General features: G+C 49.0%; 1 protein-coding gene across 1 annotated transcript in view; it reads left to right on the plus strand.

Moving 5' to 3' along the window:
• Positions 1-2101: 2101 nt before the first annotated feature.
• MEMO1 (mediator of cell motility 1) overlaps positions 2102-16889 on the plus strand; it is a 111967-nt gene continuing 97179 nt past the window's right edge. The window contains exon 1 of the mRNA XM_073627873.1: positions 2102-2601. Within this exon, the coding sequence (XP_073483974.1) occupies positions 2541-2601 (61 nt within the window). The 5' untranslated portion in view covers positions 2102-2540. The remainder of the gene's footprint in view (positions 2602-16889) is intronic.

Below are 16889 nucleotides of genomic sequence, written 5' to 3' on the forward strand. Positions count from 1 at the left end.
TACAAGGAAATTCTAGATCGCTTTATGGAGATGCTGTGCCTGTGTGGGTTTCCTCTGGGTACTCCGGTTTCCTCCCACACTCCAAAGACATGTTGGTAGATTAATTAGATCCTGTCTAAATTGGCCCTAGTATGAATGTGAGTTAGGGACCTTAGATTGTAAGCTCCTTGAGGGTAGGAACTGATGTGAATGTACAATTTATATGTAAAGCGCTGCGTAAATTGACGGCACTATATAAGTACCTGAAATAAAATAATAGAAATCCACGCTGTGTGCTTAAACATCAAGTTTTCAAAATAACTTGTCATCGTGTCCACCCAATTGAACTACAGTTTCTGCAATCTGTTTGAATTTTACCTTTGTATTTACTTTTATTTTAATAAAAACTATCCAGTTACTGCATTATGGAGTTCCTCTCACATTTTCTCTATATATACTGTTAAGCTATGCTGCAAGATGCCACTAAGGTATGATGTGAGGGAGAAAGCCACCCATCCATCAGGGATCTGAGTATTTTCCTATAGAATGTTGCTAGATCTCCTATGCAGTTAGGTCTAGGTTTCTGGTAAGCGGCACCGATGAGCCACTGAAGCAACTTTTTGAAAACTTACTTGTATTTACAATTTTGATATTTTTATGTCACTTTATTATTTGGGAGAAATGTACAGATTAAATATGTGTATTTATATTTATTTTGGATGTGGTAATGATTGCCACTGGGCAGCAGAGTCCATTTACACCTGGTTGCCAATAGAGCAGAGCGGGCTCTATCCGTGTTGGCTCTTCAGATACTGAGCGGACATGGACCTGTTATCTGCCTGCTCTGCTCAGCAGGGGATCTGTGAGCTGATCCCCTGATCGGAATCCGCCCATTTCACACGGGGCAGACTCCGTTTTGATCAGCGGGGTTTCTGTCCCCCATAGAGCAAAGCGGGCTCTGCAGAAACAGAGTGGACACAGATGTGTTATCTGCCTGCTCTGAACAGCAGACAGATCCACTAATGCTCAAAATGGAGTCTGCCCTGCATGTAAGGGCCAGATTAAATTCCAATCATCAGGGGATCAGATACACTGCTGAATGGAGCAGAACAGGCAGATGACACATCATGTGCTCAGTTTCTGCAGAGCGGACACAGATAGAGCCTGCTTTGCTCTATGGGCTGCCGAGTGTAAACAGATTCTACTGACAGTATACACCCGACTACCCTCTGATCTGATCTGCCTAAACGGAAGAGGACAGAACCCCTTCTGCTTTTTTTTTTTTGTGAACCTGATCAGCGGTAAGCAGGTGTAAATGAACACAAGTCTGTTTACACCCACTGGTCCATAGGGGTGAATGGACCAACCGACCAGGTCCACCTGAAAATCTGACAGGTGGACCTGATCAGAACGGTTGTGTGAAAGGGGCCTTCCACCTGACTGCCCTCTGATCTGATCCACCTCAACAGAAAAGGATGGATCCTCTTCCATTTTTTTTTTTTTTTTTTAGCAGACCAGATTGGACCCGGAGGTACCGTAGGTTGGTATAAACAAACACAAGTCTGCTTACATCGGCCTGTCAATGGAAATGCTTGAACCTTTCAATCACCTGAAAAACTGACAGGTGGACTTGATCAGATTCCTCATGGGAAGGGGGCCTTTGTTAGAAACAGCACAACACATTTTGTTACGATCAGTCCCAGCATTTGCCAGTCTTCCAGCTGCTATGTGAACAAAGCCCAAAGACTATGGGCTGGTATCAATGGCATGAGTTTGGGAAGCTTCTGACGTCATTCAGATTTCATTGTCAGCTGCATGTGACTTGCTTCAGGCAGGTTTTCCCTTCCTGTAATCTCCATTGACTTGTATGGAGCAGCAGAACAAAAGCCGCTCCACACAGGCCCTAACTTAGCCAACAAAAAACACCCAAATCTGCCCTCTTCCCCCTAGAGACTAGCCGCCCAATCAGGCCTCGCCTTGGGCGCTCCACCCCTCTCCATTATTAGTCCTAACAATGCACCCTGGGTGTCGTGCCCAGACCCTTCTGACCAATCTCCGGCAGACCACCCGGCTCCTGACGTCACCAGTATCCCGCCCAGTCACCGCCCGACGCAATCCAATCACGGCTCGCCCCGCCCACATAACCTCTTCCTCCACCGCCGCTCAGAGGGGACAAACCACTAAAGCGTTTACATTGGTTGTGGCCGCCTCCTTGTTGGAGCACTTTTAGCCGGTGTGAGGCCTTCAGTCCCGCACCACTCCCCAGCCAGGCGTTTCACTGAGCCCCAGTCAGAGCGAGTCGCTCTGTCCGCCCTGTCAGCAAGCTGGGCGCAGTCAGTATAGAAGGCCAGGCCGGTGGTCTCCCGCGGGGACTGCTCCCCCTGTGTCCGGCCGGAAACAGATGTGGCCCCAGCCTCCCAACCTAGATGTGACCGGGGGAGCCCAGCCTTCCTGTTATTAGTGTCAGCGCTCCTCCCTGTACTGTGTGCCCGGCCGCCCTCAGCCCTCCTCACATCGCACACACAGCCCGGGGACACATCATAGGCGGCTCCGGCACCAAGATGTCCAACCGAGCGCTGTGCAGGGATGCGAGCCACGCCGGGAGCTGGTACACCGCCTCAGGTACCGCAGGAGGGGAAGGCCGGGCTGGGGGTGGGAGGACACTGTATGGAAGTGCGCCCCCTGCTGGCCTTTCTACTCGCTAAAGAGTCCCTGTCATTGCATCTTTATATGAGGGGCCTGGGGAGACATGCAGGGGGTTTATGTTGTATTGGGGCGATGGAGAGCTGAGTGACATGGCAGGATGGAGGTGCGCCCCCCCCCCACTGGGTTTTGTACTTATTGGAGACACCTGTCATTACATCCTACTGAGAGAGCAGTAGACATGGAGTGTGGTTATATTGGGGTGATGTGGCAGGATGGAAATGCACCCATTGTACAATGGTCTTTATCCTGATCAAAGTCCCTGTCACTGCATCCTAGTGCAGCAAAGGCAAACCTTGGCACCCCAGATGTTTTGGAACTACATTTCCCATGATGCTGCAGAGTGCATGAGCATCATGGGGAAATGTACCAAAACATCTGGGGTGCCAAGGTTCACTGTCCTAGGCTTGGGCCTAGGGACATGGCAGGATGGAAGTTTACCCCCCCCCCCCCTGCTTTGTACTGTTTAGAGACACCTGTCGTTGCCTCATACAGAGAGAGCAGGAGTCATGGAAGGGCCTGGAGAGATGCACGGGGTGTGATTATGTTGTATTAGGGGGGGGCTGAGTGACTTGACAGGATGGAGGTGCCCCCCCCCCCGCATTGGGCTTTGCACTGGCCAAAGAGACACCTGGGATTGCATCCTACTATGAGAGCCAGATGCATGGAGGGGCCTGGGGATACACGGAGTGTGATTATGTTGTATGGGGGGGGGGGGGGGCTGATGACATGGCAGGCTGGACGTGCCTCCCGGCTTGGTACTGACCAGCGACCCTGTCATTGCATCCTACAGAGAGAACAGGAGACATTGAGTGTGATTATACTGTATGGTGGGTGATGGAGGATGTGGGAGACGCATGGGGTGTGATTATATTGTGGAGGTGATAGAGGGTTGAGTGGCATGGCAGGATGGAAGAGCCCCCCATCTGGGCTTTGTACTTGGTCAGTACATCCTACCAAGCGAGCAGGAGACATGAAAGGGCTTAGGGCGGACACCTAGTGTGATTATATTGTGGGGGGTGATAGAGGGTTGAGTGACATGGCAGGATGGTAGAGCAGCCCCCACTAGGCTTTGTACTCCCTAAAGAGAGCTGGTCACCGCATCCCACTATGAGAGCCAGAGGGTGCGGGAGACACATTGGGTGTGATTATGTTGTACAAGAGTGATGATGGGGGGGGGGGTGCTGCTGAGTGACATGGAAGTGCACTTGGCTTTGTACTTACCAAAGACCCTGTCATTACATTCTGAAAGAGCAGGAGGCATGGCAGGGGGGCACATGGAGTGTGCTTATGTTTGTTTGGGAGTGATGGAGGGCCGAGTGACTTGGCAGGATGGAAGAGCACCCATCCCTTTCTGGGCTTTGTATTCACCAAAGGGACCCTGTCACATCATCCTACTGAGATCCAGAGGCATGGAGGATGTGGGACATACACAGGGTGTGATTATATTGTATGGGGGTGATGGAGGGTTGAGTGACATGGCAGAATATAAGAGCACCAATCCCCCCACGGCTTTATATTGACCAAAGAGACCCTGTCATTACATCCTACCGAGAGAGCAGGAGACATGGAGTGTGCCTATGCTGGTTGAGGATGATATAGGGCTGAATGACATGGCAGGATGGAAATGCACCCACTGTATATTGTTCTTTATACTGACCGAAGGGTCCCTTTCACCACATCCTACCACCAGGGCTGGACTCGTGGAGTGTGGTTTTGTATTGGGGTGATGGGAGGCAGAGTGACATGGATGGAAGTGCGCTCCCACTGGACTTTATACTCACTAAAGAGACCCTGTCACCACATCATATTGTGAGAGTGAGGGATTAAGTGTGGTTATATTGGATGGGAGTGATTCAGGGGAGAGAATGTTAAAGCGGGGGTCCACCTATCTATCTTTTTTTTTTTTTTTTTGGAGTTCATTCACAAACTTTTCTTCTCATGATTATCTACTCACATGTTCTGTGTAATAAGTCCGCCTGTGTCCGATTTCGTTGTAAAGAATAACTTATAAAATTCACTGAAGGCGGTTTCCATCTTCATTGTGGGCATTTGAAGCTCACAAGCATGTATTTCCTGGATGCGGTGAATGCTGTGCTCCCAGCATTCACCGAGATGTTGTGATGACGCTGTTGCACAATGCATGCTGGGAAGCCTGAGACTAGCTCCCAGGGGACTGTGGGAGGTCTGGGAGAGGCTAGAAACACGCCTACTCCCATGGGAGGAAAACCAGGAAGTGCTAAGAAGATTAGAAAAAAAAGGTAATTACGGCGATTTAAATTTTTTTTACACAGCATGTCAGCATCTAGGCAAGGAGGAGAATGCATAGAGATAATGTTCAAAATTTGGGTGGAACCCCGCTTTAAGTGATATGGCAGGATGGAAGTGCATTCTCTCAATGGCTTATACTCACCAAAGAGTTCCTGTTGCCCCATTCTATCATGAGAGCAGGAGATGTTGGGTGGGGTGGGAGGCTGCGATATAGATCTAGTGTGTATATGTTGTATTGAGGTGATGGAGGGCTGAGTGGTGTGGCAGGATGGGAATGCACCCACAACAGTGTTCTCTATCCTGACTAAAGAGATGCTGTCACCACATCCTATCATGGAGTATCTGGCGGGGGTGGGCTGTGAGGGCAATGGGAGACGTGGCAGGATAGAAGTGCACCCCCACTGGTCTTTCTACTCACTAATCCGATCCTGCTACTGCATCCTATGAGACAAGGAGTGAGTGTTTGGGGAGGGGGCACAGTGGGAGACAGACTTGTAGTGGGATTATATTGTAAAGAAGTGATTTGGCAGATTAAAAGCCACCGCAAAAAAAAGCCTGTTAATGTTGTCAGTGTTGCCAACACACGTGTTGTGGTTCACATCTGTTCCCATCCCAGCACCGCAATGCATTTTGAAAAAAAAATTACCTGGTAGTATTTTTGCGTTTGGATGCATATAGAAGTGAATGGCAATGTATGAGAGTGCATATAAAGCCAGCCATACATATGTAGCTTTTTCCATCCATGCTATAATCTCTCCTGCTGCCTATTTTTAGTCTTCCTACACACAGGCAGCATGGCCCAGCAGTGTGAAATCGTCCTATTTCTGGGCACCCAGGAGGCATAGGTGTGGTATACAGTCCACTGGCAGCAGCCTATGAAAATCACTGTGCCAAGCCGTACTCATTTTTAGGCCAATATGCCCCAAATGCAGGAATTCTTGCAGTTGTTGCCTGCGGCTCTAAATTTGATTACCGATTAGTAGAGCATCCAGCCGCAGCACATTTCAGCCTATCGATTATGATAGCCTGCTGGCAGTGGGCTGTATGCTGCATCTGTGCCTCCCAGGCACCCAAAACTCCAGGGCTTGATGTCAATGGGGCAAACCTACCATGTGCACATGCATAGCCTGCACCCATGGCTGCATCAATACCTGAACAGTGACTGCATTTGATTGGATGCAGTCACTGTTCTTCCAATTTTCCACTTGACTTCTTCAATTCTTTCAATGGAAGTTTTATCATCCAGGTGGGGCAACCCGCAACTTGGATTTCAGCAATTCCGCAGGAAACGTGAGCTTGCGCTTTGATGCTTTGGCAACAGGTATTTACAAGGCTTGGTCAATGGCTGTTAACCCTGTCCTTGCTAAATTCAAAAGCACGTGTTAACACGCATTGACACGTAAAACGTGTACCTGATGCTAGAAAAAAAGCACCTCTACAACGATACATAGTAACCTTCCGGGTTACTATGGCCTTCTCCTTGCTCTAAAGCACATCTTCAATCACTCCCTTTCCACCAACAACTTTCTCTCGGTGCTCAAACATGCACTGGTTAGCCCCCTAACTTAAAGGGGAGGTCCGCTGAAAAAAAATTAAAAGCCAGCAGCTACAAATACTGCAGCTGCTGACTTATGACTGATATATGGACACTTACCTGTCCAGGGAGCCCACGATGTCGGCAGCCGAAGCTGATCTGTCCTTCGACTCTCGGCTGCTGCCGCCGCCATCCTCGGTGAGGGAATAATGAAGTGAAACCGTGCGGTTTCACTTCCTGGTTCCCTACTGCGCATGCGCGAGTCACGTTGCACGTCCTCTTAGGTCCCTGCTGTGTTCTGTGTCTCTCAGAATACAGCGGGGGGGGGACGAGGTAGGTGTGGAAGTGGCATAGGTCACCGCAAGCGCCGTAGTGATCTATGCCAGGAAGTGGGAGCAAATACCTGTATTATACAGGTATCTGCCCCCCCCCCCGAAAGGTGCCAAATGTGACACCGGAGGGGGGGGGGGAATCCAAAAAGTGGAAGTGTCCACAACCCTATGAGTTGCTTCCTCACTGGCAACCTTCTTGACCCCCTACAGTCTGTCTTCTGCCCACAACATTCCATTGAAACTACACAACTAATGACCTACTAACTGCTGAAACCAACAGCCATTACTCATACTTGTACCCCTACTCTTAGACCTCTACGCTGCCTCTGACACAGTTAACTACCTTCTCCTCAACCACTTCGCGCCCGCCCATGTCATATTACGTCCTGGGCTTTGGGCGGGTATATCTGAATGATGCCTGTAGTTACAGACATCATTCAGATATTGCCGGTTTCAGCCATCTCTACACCATTGTTCTGACTCACCGTTACGATCGGTGAGGCGGAGAGCGAATCCGCCGGCGCCGGATGTAGATCATAGAGATTTCCGGCGGACCAGATGGTCGCCGGAGTCTCTATATGATCATCGAAGGCCGGGCGCGATGTTATGACGTCACGCCTGGCCTCTCCATTAAAAAAAACGGCGCCGCTTCAGCTGGGAAGTGGTGATCGTTTTTATTTATTTTTTTTTATTTCAGGCTTCCCAGCCTAGTGGTGAGATATAGGAACTTATTGACCCCATATCTCACTATTAAGAGCACCTGACATGTCATATTGCTATTACAAGGGATGTTTACATTCCTTGTTATAGGAATAAAAGTGATCAAATTTTTTTTTTTTCAAAAAAAGTGTCAAAATAAAAAAAATAAAATATAATTAACAATAAAAAAAAAATTTTTTTTTTAAAGCGCCGCTGTCCCCGTGTGCTCGCACGCAGAAGCGAACGCATACGTAAGTCCCGCCCACATATGAAAACAGTGTTCAAACCATACATGTGAGGTATCGCCGCGAACGTTGGAGCGAGAGCAATCATTTTGTCCCTAGACCTCCTCTGTAACTCAAAACATGTAACCAGTAAAAAAATTTCAAGCGTCGCCTATGGGGGTTTTTAAGTACCGAACATTGGCGCCATTCCACGAGCGTGTGCAATTTTGAAGCGTGACATGTTGGGTATCTATTTACTGGGCGTAACTTCATCTTTCACAAAATGCAAAAACATTGGGCTAACTTTACTGTTTTTTTTTTTTTTTAAACACAAAACTTTTTTTTCCCCAAAAAAACGCGTTCGAAACATTCCTGCGCAAATACTGTGTGAGATAAAAAGTTGCAACAACCGCCATTGTATTCTCTAGGGTCTTTGCTAAAAAAAACATATATAATCTTTGGGGGTTCTATGTAATTTTCTAGCAAAAAATGATTTTTACATGTAGGAGAGAAATGTCAGAATTGGCCCGGTAGGGAAGTGGTTAAAGTGGTTCTAAAGGCTTTTTACCAAATGCATTCTATGCATAAAGTTTAAAAAGTGTGCAGCAGTCCCCCTAATACTCCGCTGAGCTCTATCGCTATCTAGTGATGTGCACGAGTGTCTGGGCTGTCCTGGGATTCTCTCGCCTCATTGGCTGAAAGAACAGCTGGGACCATTGTCAATCACAATAAGTTAACCAATGAGGAGAGGTTTGGGGCAGTGGCTCAGGAGTGTGCCTGCTTGGGTTCCCCCATTGCAAGCTGCTTGTGCATGTTGCACTCAACAGGAGGGAGGGGACAGGCGTGCTGGTGGGGAACATGAGAAGAGGAGAATCTGGGCTGCTCTGTGCAAAACCAACTGCACAGGGCAGGTAAGTAACTAACATGTATGTTTAACAAAAAAAAAATTCCTTTAATTCACTCCCTTGGCCTCTGTGACTCTGCTTCTGGTTCTCCTCTTGCCTATCCCAGTGAACCATCTCCTCCACTCCTCTCCCCAGGGCTTTGTCCTTGGGCCCCTCCTATTCTCTCTACACCTCCTCCGTTGGCTAGTTGATAACCTCCCATGACTTCCAATACCACCTCTATACTGTCTACACCCAGATCTATCTCTCTACTACCCAGCTCACCCCCTCTGTCTCCTCAAATATCACAAATTTACTGAGAAACAAATCAGTATGGATGTCACACTACTTCTCAAACTTGGTCTTTCTAAAGCCGACCTGCAGCGCTTCCAGAATTCGCCCCTTCCTTAGGACACCACAAAACAACTTATTCACTGCTTGGTTATATCCTGTCTTGACTACTGCAACTCCCTCCTCACTGGCCTACCTTTACACATGCTTTCCCCCATTCAGTCTATGGAGTCTATATGTCAGACTTGTACACCTTACTAACCGATCCATGACTGCTGCCCTCTCTGCCAATCTGTGCACTGGCTTCCACTAGCTCAACATATATAAAATTGTAAATATTAACCACAATGTACAAAGCCTTCCACGTGCAAAAGAGCCTTAAAGTACAAGCTGCTTCAAGCTGAAATAAAAGCTCAAATGCCTGTATAAGCAGCGCTTTTTCCCTCCCTGTCTTTCAGGACAGCCACATTGAGAGACCTTGGCTCCTCTTCCTTGGAAACACTGCGCCAGCCCCCATAAATTTACACCTCCCCCTGCCAGCCTCAGTTATTTGTGTTTCCCCCGGTGGGGAGACACTGCACTAGGAACCAGGCCTAAGCAGTCAGGGAGACTAGGGGCTATATTTTTAACAAGTCCCTAACTAGGAGACAGGGGTCTCTGGGGCAGCGGCAGGCTACTTACCGGCCACATCTCGTTCGCCTCCCCCACTTCGCTTCTTTCTTAGCTACAGGGCTGTTGGTAGCTCACATCTCCGTCCCCCCTGTACAGGGTACAGGCTGCAGTGGAGCCGAGCGGGCTGGACGGCAGGTGACGTAATTTCCGGCGGGGAGGCGGAAGTGCGTCCTTTGACCCGCGACTTCCGGTTCCGGGTCACGTGGCGCTAGATAGAGGGCCGGGCACAGGCTGGAGAGGAGTTTGTCACTGCACAGGCTGCTCAGCGATGCCAGCTCCAGCCAGCCTAAGGTAAGGGTACCCTGGGGATGGGTTCCCCCTGTACCTAGGCTCTCCCTCCCCCCTTATGGTTCCTGTAGTGGGGGGAGGGGAAGGAACCCCTCTAGCAGGGGGGGGGGGGTAGGGACCAAGTCCCTCATGTTTGAGGAGGAACTTGACTCTCCCCATGGTTGTATTTCTGTGTGAGGTTTTGTGGGATTTTGATTGGTGCATTTGTTTGTTTCCATGTTTTTCAGAAATCTTCTGAGAAAAGACCCCAACATAGCTCTAAAAGAAAGTGTGCCTCCTGTAGGGCTACCCTGGGGGAGGTTAGGAAAAAAGTCCTATGCAAGGATTGTATTGATACTTTGGTAAATGAGAGAACTTCTGAACACGAGTCAGGTTTAGCAGCATCAGTTAAGGAATTATCCTCAACTTTCCAATCTTTTAAAACCCTGTTTGAAGGGTTACAGGTCCCCCTTAAAACCTCACCTGCATCGCAGAATACAACCCCACTTTTGGCACAGGACTCTGCATCTTCCCTTCCTAGGGCCACTACTTCAGCAGAAGTGACAGGCACTTCCAGAGAGGAAGTTAGGGAGGAACCAGACAGTGCTACCTCCGGTTCTCAGGATGAATCGGAGGGGGAGAGTAGGGATGGGGAGTGCAGAAGGCGCTCAAGGTACAAGTTGTCCCTTGAGGAGGTAGAAGACCTCCTAGGGGCTATCTACACCACCCTGGGTATCCAGGGGGATTAAAAAAAAACCCTATCTCTCCATGACCAGATGTATAGGGGCTTAAAGGAACAGAAAAGAAAGGTATTTCCTGTTCATGAGGTCCTAATAGATACGGTCAAAAAAGAATGGCAGGATCCCGAACGGAAGCCTTTCTTTTCTGGGTCTCTTAAAAGAAGATTCCCCTTTTTAGGATGATCCTGCCTCAATCTGGAACAAGAACCCCAGATTGGACGCAGCATTCTCGCAAGTGTCCAGACACACAGATCTGGGAGCTCTGACAGATACCATGGACAAGAGAATTGATTCCCTATTAAAGAAGACCTGGGAATCAACTCTAGGTAATCTGAAACCAGAGATGGCAGTCATGGTTGTGGCCCGAAACCTCAAGCACTGGCTGACACAAATCCAGGCTCATATTGAGGCAGATACGCCAAAGTAGACAATTTTGTCATCCTTTCCAACAATCCTAAGAGGCGTAGCATATATAGCGGATGCTTCGGCTGAGTCAGTGTGCATGTCAGCCAGGACTGCGGCACTTGCCAACTCAGCCAGAAGAGCCCTCTGGCTCAAAACATGGCCAGGCGACAATGCCTCAAAAATCAAACTTTGTGGCATTCCGTTGACCGGTGATCTGCTTTTCGGCCCAGGTCTTGAGACAGTGTTAGACTGTACCGCTGATAAAAAGAAGGCGTTCCCAGTGAAACGTAAAACCCCGAATCAACCCAAGAGGGGGTTTCGTCCACAAAAAAGGCCTCCCAAGACTCAGGAGAAGAAGCCTTGGAGCCAAAGGGGTAAGGGCAAAGGAGAGGTGATTTTTCGCCCTCCTGAGCAACCCAGTAAGTCCCAGTGACTCAGGGGTCACAGTGGGGGGAAGATTGGGAGCCTTCCTTCCACAATGGGAAGTAATCTCCCCCAACCAATTTATCCTGAGGATCATACGACGGGGGTACGCTCTAGAGTTTAGAGACCCCACCACGTCGAAGCCTAATAACACTTCTCCCCAGGTGTACGGCAAAAGCGGAAGCTCTCCTAGGGGCATTAAAGGAACTAAAACAGAATGTAGTGTGCAGAGTTCCAAAAGAAGAAGGGACAGGCTTTTATTCACACGTCTTCGTGGTGAAAAAACCCTTGGGGAGTTACAGGTTAATTCTAAACCGGATGGAATCGATATTCACTGTCAGAGCGTTACTACCCCAGAACTGTTACATGGTGTCACTGGATTTGAAAGACGCCTACCTTCACATCCCCATTGCGGAGGCCTTTCAAAAGTTTCTACGCCTGCAGTTGCAGGCGCTGCCATTTGGCCTATCCTCGTCACCCTGAGTATTTATGAAGGTCATGGCAGAGGCCATGGCTTTTTTGAGAATCGGGGGTATCAATTATTGCATACCTAGAAGATCTTCTTCTCTTTGCACCATCCTCAGAGCAACTAATCAGGGATCTGGAATTAACAGACAACCCTGAGAGGGCTTGGATGGCTACTAAATCTGAAGAAATCCAGCCTTATTCCCGCCCAACAGATTTCCTATCTAGGATACCTGCTGGATTCTACTCAGCTGAGAGTTTTTCTCCCACCAGAGAAAATTTGAAAGCTAGACCAAGCGGTAGCATGCCTACAGAGCAATCAGCAGGTATTAATACGGGTGGCCATGTCAACCCTTGGCCTTCACTTCCATCCCCTGCAGGCACTGATTCTAAAGATGTGGGACCACAGCCAGGAGTCTTTAGAAAATCTGCTTTCAATTCCTCCTCGGGTCAAAAGGTCCCTTTGGTGGTGAAGGAAACAAATCTGTCACAGGGGCGCCTGTGGATCATTCCAGTATCCAGAGTGATTACTACAGACGCAAGTGGCAGAGGCTGGGGGGGCACATCTGCGACCTCGGTTGGCGCAGGGGACATGGGAAAAGGAGGAGCTCAAAAGGTCCTCCAACTGGAAAGAGCTAAAAGCAGTTGGTCTGGCGCTCAGAGCTTTCAGGGGAGACCTACTGGGGCAACACATCCAGGTTCGGTCAGACAACTCTTCGGTCATTGCTTATATAAACAAGCAAGGTGGCATGAGAAGCGGGGTTCTGTTAAGCCTAGCCACAGAGATCCTCGGCTGGGTGGAAGCCAATGCTCTGTCTCTTTCAGCAGTTTTCTTGAAGGGAGAGGAAAACATAGTGGCAGATTTTCTCAGCTGGACGCAGCTGAGAGGCCGACTGGGCACTCAGGAGGTTTTCGATCTCATAGTCAAGAGATGGGGCCTCCCAGAAGTAGACCTATTTGCCTCAAGAAGCAATACAAAGACCCAATATTTCTTCTCTCTCAGCAGGTGGGAAAACGCGCTAGGTGTAGACGCCCTGACACAAAGCTGGCACTTCAGACTTTGCTACGCCTTCCCACCTCCGGTGCTTCTGCCAGCAGTCCTAAGAAAATTCCAGGCAGTAAACACCACACTGATCTTAGTGGCTCCCTACTGGCCCAAGAGAGCTTGGTTCTCGATCCTCGGTCGGTTTGCAGCGGAACCTCCCTGGCTCCTTCCGACCAGAAAGGATCTCCTATCGCAGGGCCCAGTTCTTTGTCCCCAGTTAGGCCGCCTGGCTTCTGAAGAAGAGATTCTAAGAAGCAAAGGCTTTTCGATCAACTGATATCCACCCTTCTTGACAGTAAAAAGGAGGAGACGCGCCAAATCTACCAAAGGGTTTGGGGGCGCTTTAGAGCTTGGTGCCAAGAAAACTCCTTTTAAGGTACAGAGCCCTATAGCAGTCCTGGAGTTTCTGCAATGCGGGGCTGATAAGGGGTTGGCCATCAGTACCCTTAAAAGCCAAGTGTCAGCGCTTAGCACGTACCTAGAGAAATCCTTGGCCACTGACGCCTGGGTGGTCAGGTTTTTCAAATCCCTTTCAAGACAGAGACCAGTGCAAGGCCCTTCCTTTCCTAAATGGGACCTTTCCCTGGTCTTACAGGTTTTGACAGAACCCCGTTCGAGCCTTTAGAGGAATGTACGCTAAAGGACCTAATGTATAAGGCTCTGTTTTTGGTGGCTGTAACCACAGCTAGGAGGGTCAGTGAGATGGAGGCCCTTTCAATTAGACCCCCCAGGAGGTAATTTTGCCAACTTTTTGTCCTAATCCCTCAAGTGAAAGGGAATTTAGGTTTCATACCTTAGACGTTAGGAGATGTATCCTACGTTATTTAGAGCTGACAAGAACTTTCAGAAAGTCAGACTCTTTATTTATTTTTGCGGAGCAAGAAAGGGACAAAAGGCGTCTAGACGCACCATTGCCAGATGGCTTAGAATAGCTATTACTCAGGCCTACAGGCTAGTGGGTAGAGAAGCCTCCATGGGAATTAAAGCACACTCTACCAGAGCTATGGCAGCTTCACAGGCCGAAAGAGCTGGAGCAACGCCAGAGCAAATTTGCAAGGCAGCCGTATGGTTCAGTTTCACCACATTTGTGAAACCCTACAGAGTGGATCTGGAATTAGCAAGTGAGCAATCCTTTGGGCGAAAAGTATTGCAAGCTGTTGTCCCACCCTAAGTGGTAAGTGCTCGTCTATCCTCTCAATGTGGCTGTCCTGAAAGACGGGGAGGGAAAATTCAAGTTACGCTTACCGGTAACGTCTTTTCCAGTAGTCTTTCAGGACAGCCCTAGTACCCACCCAAAGTTTTGGGAGGTCTTGAGGAAGACCTAAAAAGGCACAATAGTAATATGTGATAGTATGTTATTAACGTGTTCTTGTGTCTCCCCAGCTAACCTGAGGTGCTCTAGAAAAAACTGAGGCTGGCAGGGGGAGGTGTAAATTTATGGGGGCTGGCGCAGTGTTTCCAAGGAAGAGGAGGAGCCAAGGTCTCTCAATGTGGCTGTCCTGAAAGACTAATGGAAAAGACGTTACCGGTAAGCGTAACTTGAATTATTTTTTTTTGTGCTCTTTTGTGGGTTTTTATTGAGGCTTTTCTGACCAGGACATGAAACATGTTAACCCCCACCGGATAAAAGGTGTTTCCTCCAGACCGATGGGGGGGTGCAAACTTAACATGTTTCCTGGAAACTGGTTTCCCTAGGGTCATGAGCATGGCTCCCGGTGGCTGTTGGAATATTCCTACCTTCTCTTCTACCCAGAGCGGCACCTCCACCAGGGGAGTAGGTTGGTGGCTGCTGTCCTTGTTTTTCTCTGTGCCTGGGGAAGGCCAGGACCGGGGTGATTGTCTGTGCCCCAGAGCGCGAGCTGCATGGCGGCTTGTTTCCCCACTGACAGCCTAGCTGTATGTGCAGGGGGAAAAAGAGAAGCTGTAGATACTTGGGGGGGGGGGGGGGGGGGGGCGCGCGGAGTTATGCGCTCCAAGCTGGTCCACAGGAAATGCCTCCTGAGCACTCCTGGGACAGCTGACATCAGCGGGCTCCGGAGACGCTGGTTCCTATCTCCAAAATGGCGCAAACAGGGATGCTGAGAGGCTGGTTTTTAAAAGTGAAGACCCAGCAGAGGCTGTGGACCACCTAAGCGGGCAGGATGGATTCCTCTGCAGCACCTCACAGGTAAGCTTGAAGTGTTTGTACTTCCTTGCACATCCTGTGAGTGTCCCCCTTATACCCTGTGGGACTTGGTGAAAGGGGCACATTGTCCTCTCTCCTGCACGAGGTGTTATGGAGTTAGAGTGGCTTAAATTTTTTTTTTGTTTGTTTCAGGACAAGGCCCAGGCGCAGCCACCAAAAAAGGAAATGTACAGTTTTTGGGGAAACAAATTGAGCTCCTCATGGAGCAAAGCTGTCTGCCGTACTTGTATAGACAGCCTAGTCAAGGATGACCCAGTTGTCTCATGTCAGAAAATGCTGACTTCAGTTAGGGATGAGCTAACATCATCCTTCAGCTCTTTTAAAACCCTAATTGCTAAACTACAGGTCCCCTCCCAGGGGCCATCTCCAGATAGGACTTCAGCCGGTCCTAGTGCTCAACCACAGAGCACGGAGAGTGAGGATTATGCTGTGAAAACTAGATCTCCCTGTTCTTCTCAGGCAGAATCGGGACAGATGCAGGTCCCAGGGATAGAGAATCTATCAGAGGCTCTAGGTACAAGCTGTCTTTGGAGGATGTTGATGACTTGTTGAAGGCTATATCTATACAACCCTTGATATAGAGGTGGAGAAGGTACAAATGTCCTAACATGACCTTATGTATGAAGGTCTGCCTAAGAAAAAGGCTAGAGTTTTCTCTGTACATAGTTCCCTTCTTGATACAATAAAGCTGGAGTGGGTAAATCCAGGGAGAAAAAATGCTTTCTTAATCGTACATCATGGGACACAGAGCCATAGTAATTACTATGTGGGTTATAGGCCACCTTCAGGTGATGGACACTAGCACACCCTAAGACGGGAAGTCCATTCCCTCTATAACCCTCTCCTACTACTGGGTGTACTTCAGTTTTTTTCACCAGTGTCTTAGGTGTTGGTCACCAGTAAAGATGTGCTGTGCTAAGCTCCACTGGAGCAATCCTTGCTGGGGCCAGCTATGCAGCCGGATCCATTCAAAGTGTCTTTTTTTAGGCCAAATTGAATGGTCCTCGGGCCTCGTGACGGAAGAAACGAGGTTTAGCACGTAACGCTTCTCTTTTTAGCGATCTGGACCCCAGGATCCAGTGCTTTTTTTGTTTTTTTTTTTTTTTTGTTTTTTTCAGCCATAAAGCTGTCTGGTGGTGTCTTTTATGGGTCCAGGAGTGTGGATCCCCCGTTTAAAAAGGTGCCCTGGTTCCTGAAGGTTTTTAAATGGAGCCTACCATGAGGGATGAAGATTGGGTTGGTTTTACCACAGAAATCCCTGAGATTTCTAAGGAATCTTTAAGTTTCTTATGAATTTGTCTCCTTTAATAAGTAAATGTTGTCATGCCTAAAAGTCACCACTGGGGGCTGTATAGAGCATGTACCTTGTCATGCTTTCCTCAAAGATCACGCTGTGTCAGCAGAAGCTGCAGATCCCCTCCAGCTAGCAGCCTAGGCCTCCGGTAAGATTGGGGGGGGATTTTCTTCCAAAAAAAACACCCCCCACCTGGACAAGCTCTCCCCCTCTCCCTGGATAGGGGGAAGCCAGAACGATTGGCGATGCTGCTCCATTTTTTCACCGCCCCTGCAGGCAGTTTGTCACCAGGTGGTCTCCTCGACACCCCCAACCCCCCCTCCCCCACAAGCCGATCCCTTTGGATCGGAGGCCCACGTGGGAAAGGCTTTTTTGAAAAGGGGGGGGGGCGCTGTGACGGAGGAGGGGCTTAGCGCGGCGTTGGCGTGTGGCAACGCCCAGCGCGACAGTATGTTTTAAAAGACCATTTTTGCTGG

This window comes from Aquarana catesbeiana, linkage group LG04, assembly GCF_042186555.1.
Source record: "Aquarana catesbeiana isolate 2022-GZ linkage group LG04, ASM4218655v1, whole genome shotgun sequence".
NCBI classification, from domain to species: Eukaryota; Metazoa; Chordata; class Amphibia; order Anura; family Ranidae; genus Aquarana; species Aquarana catesbeiana.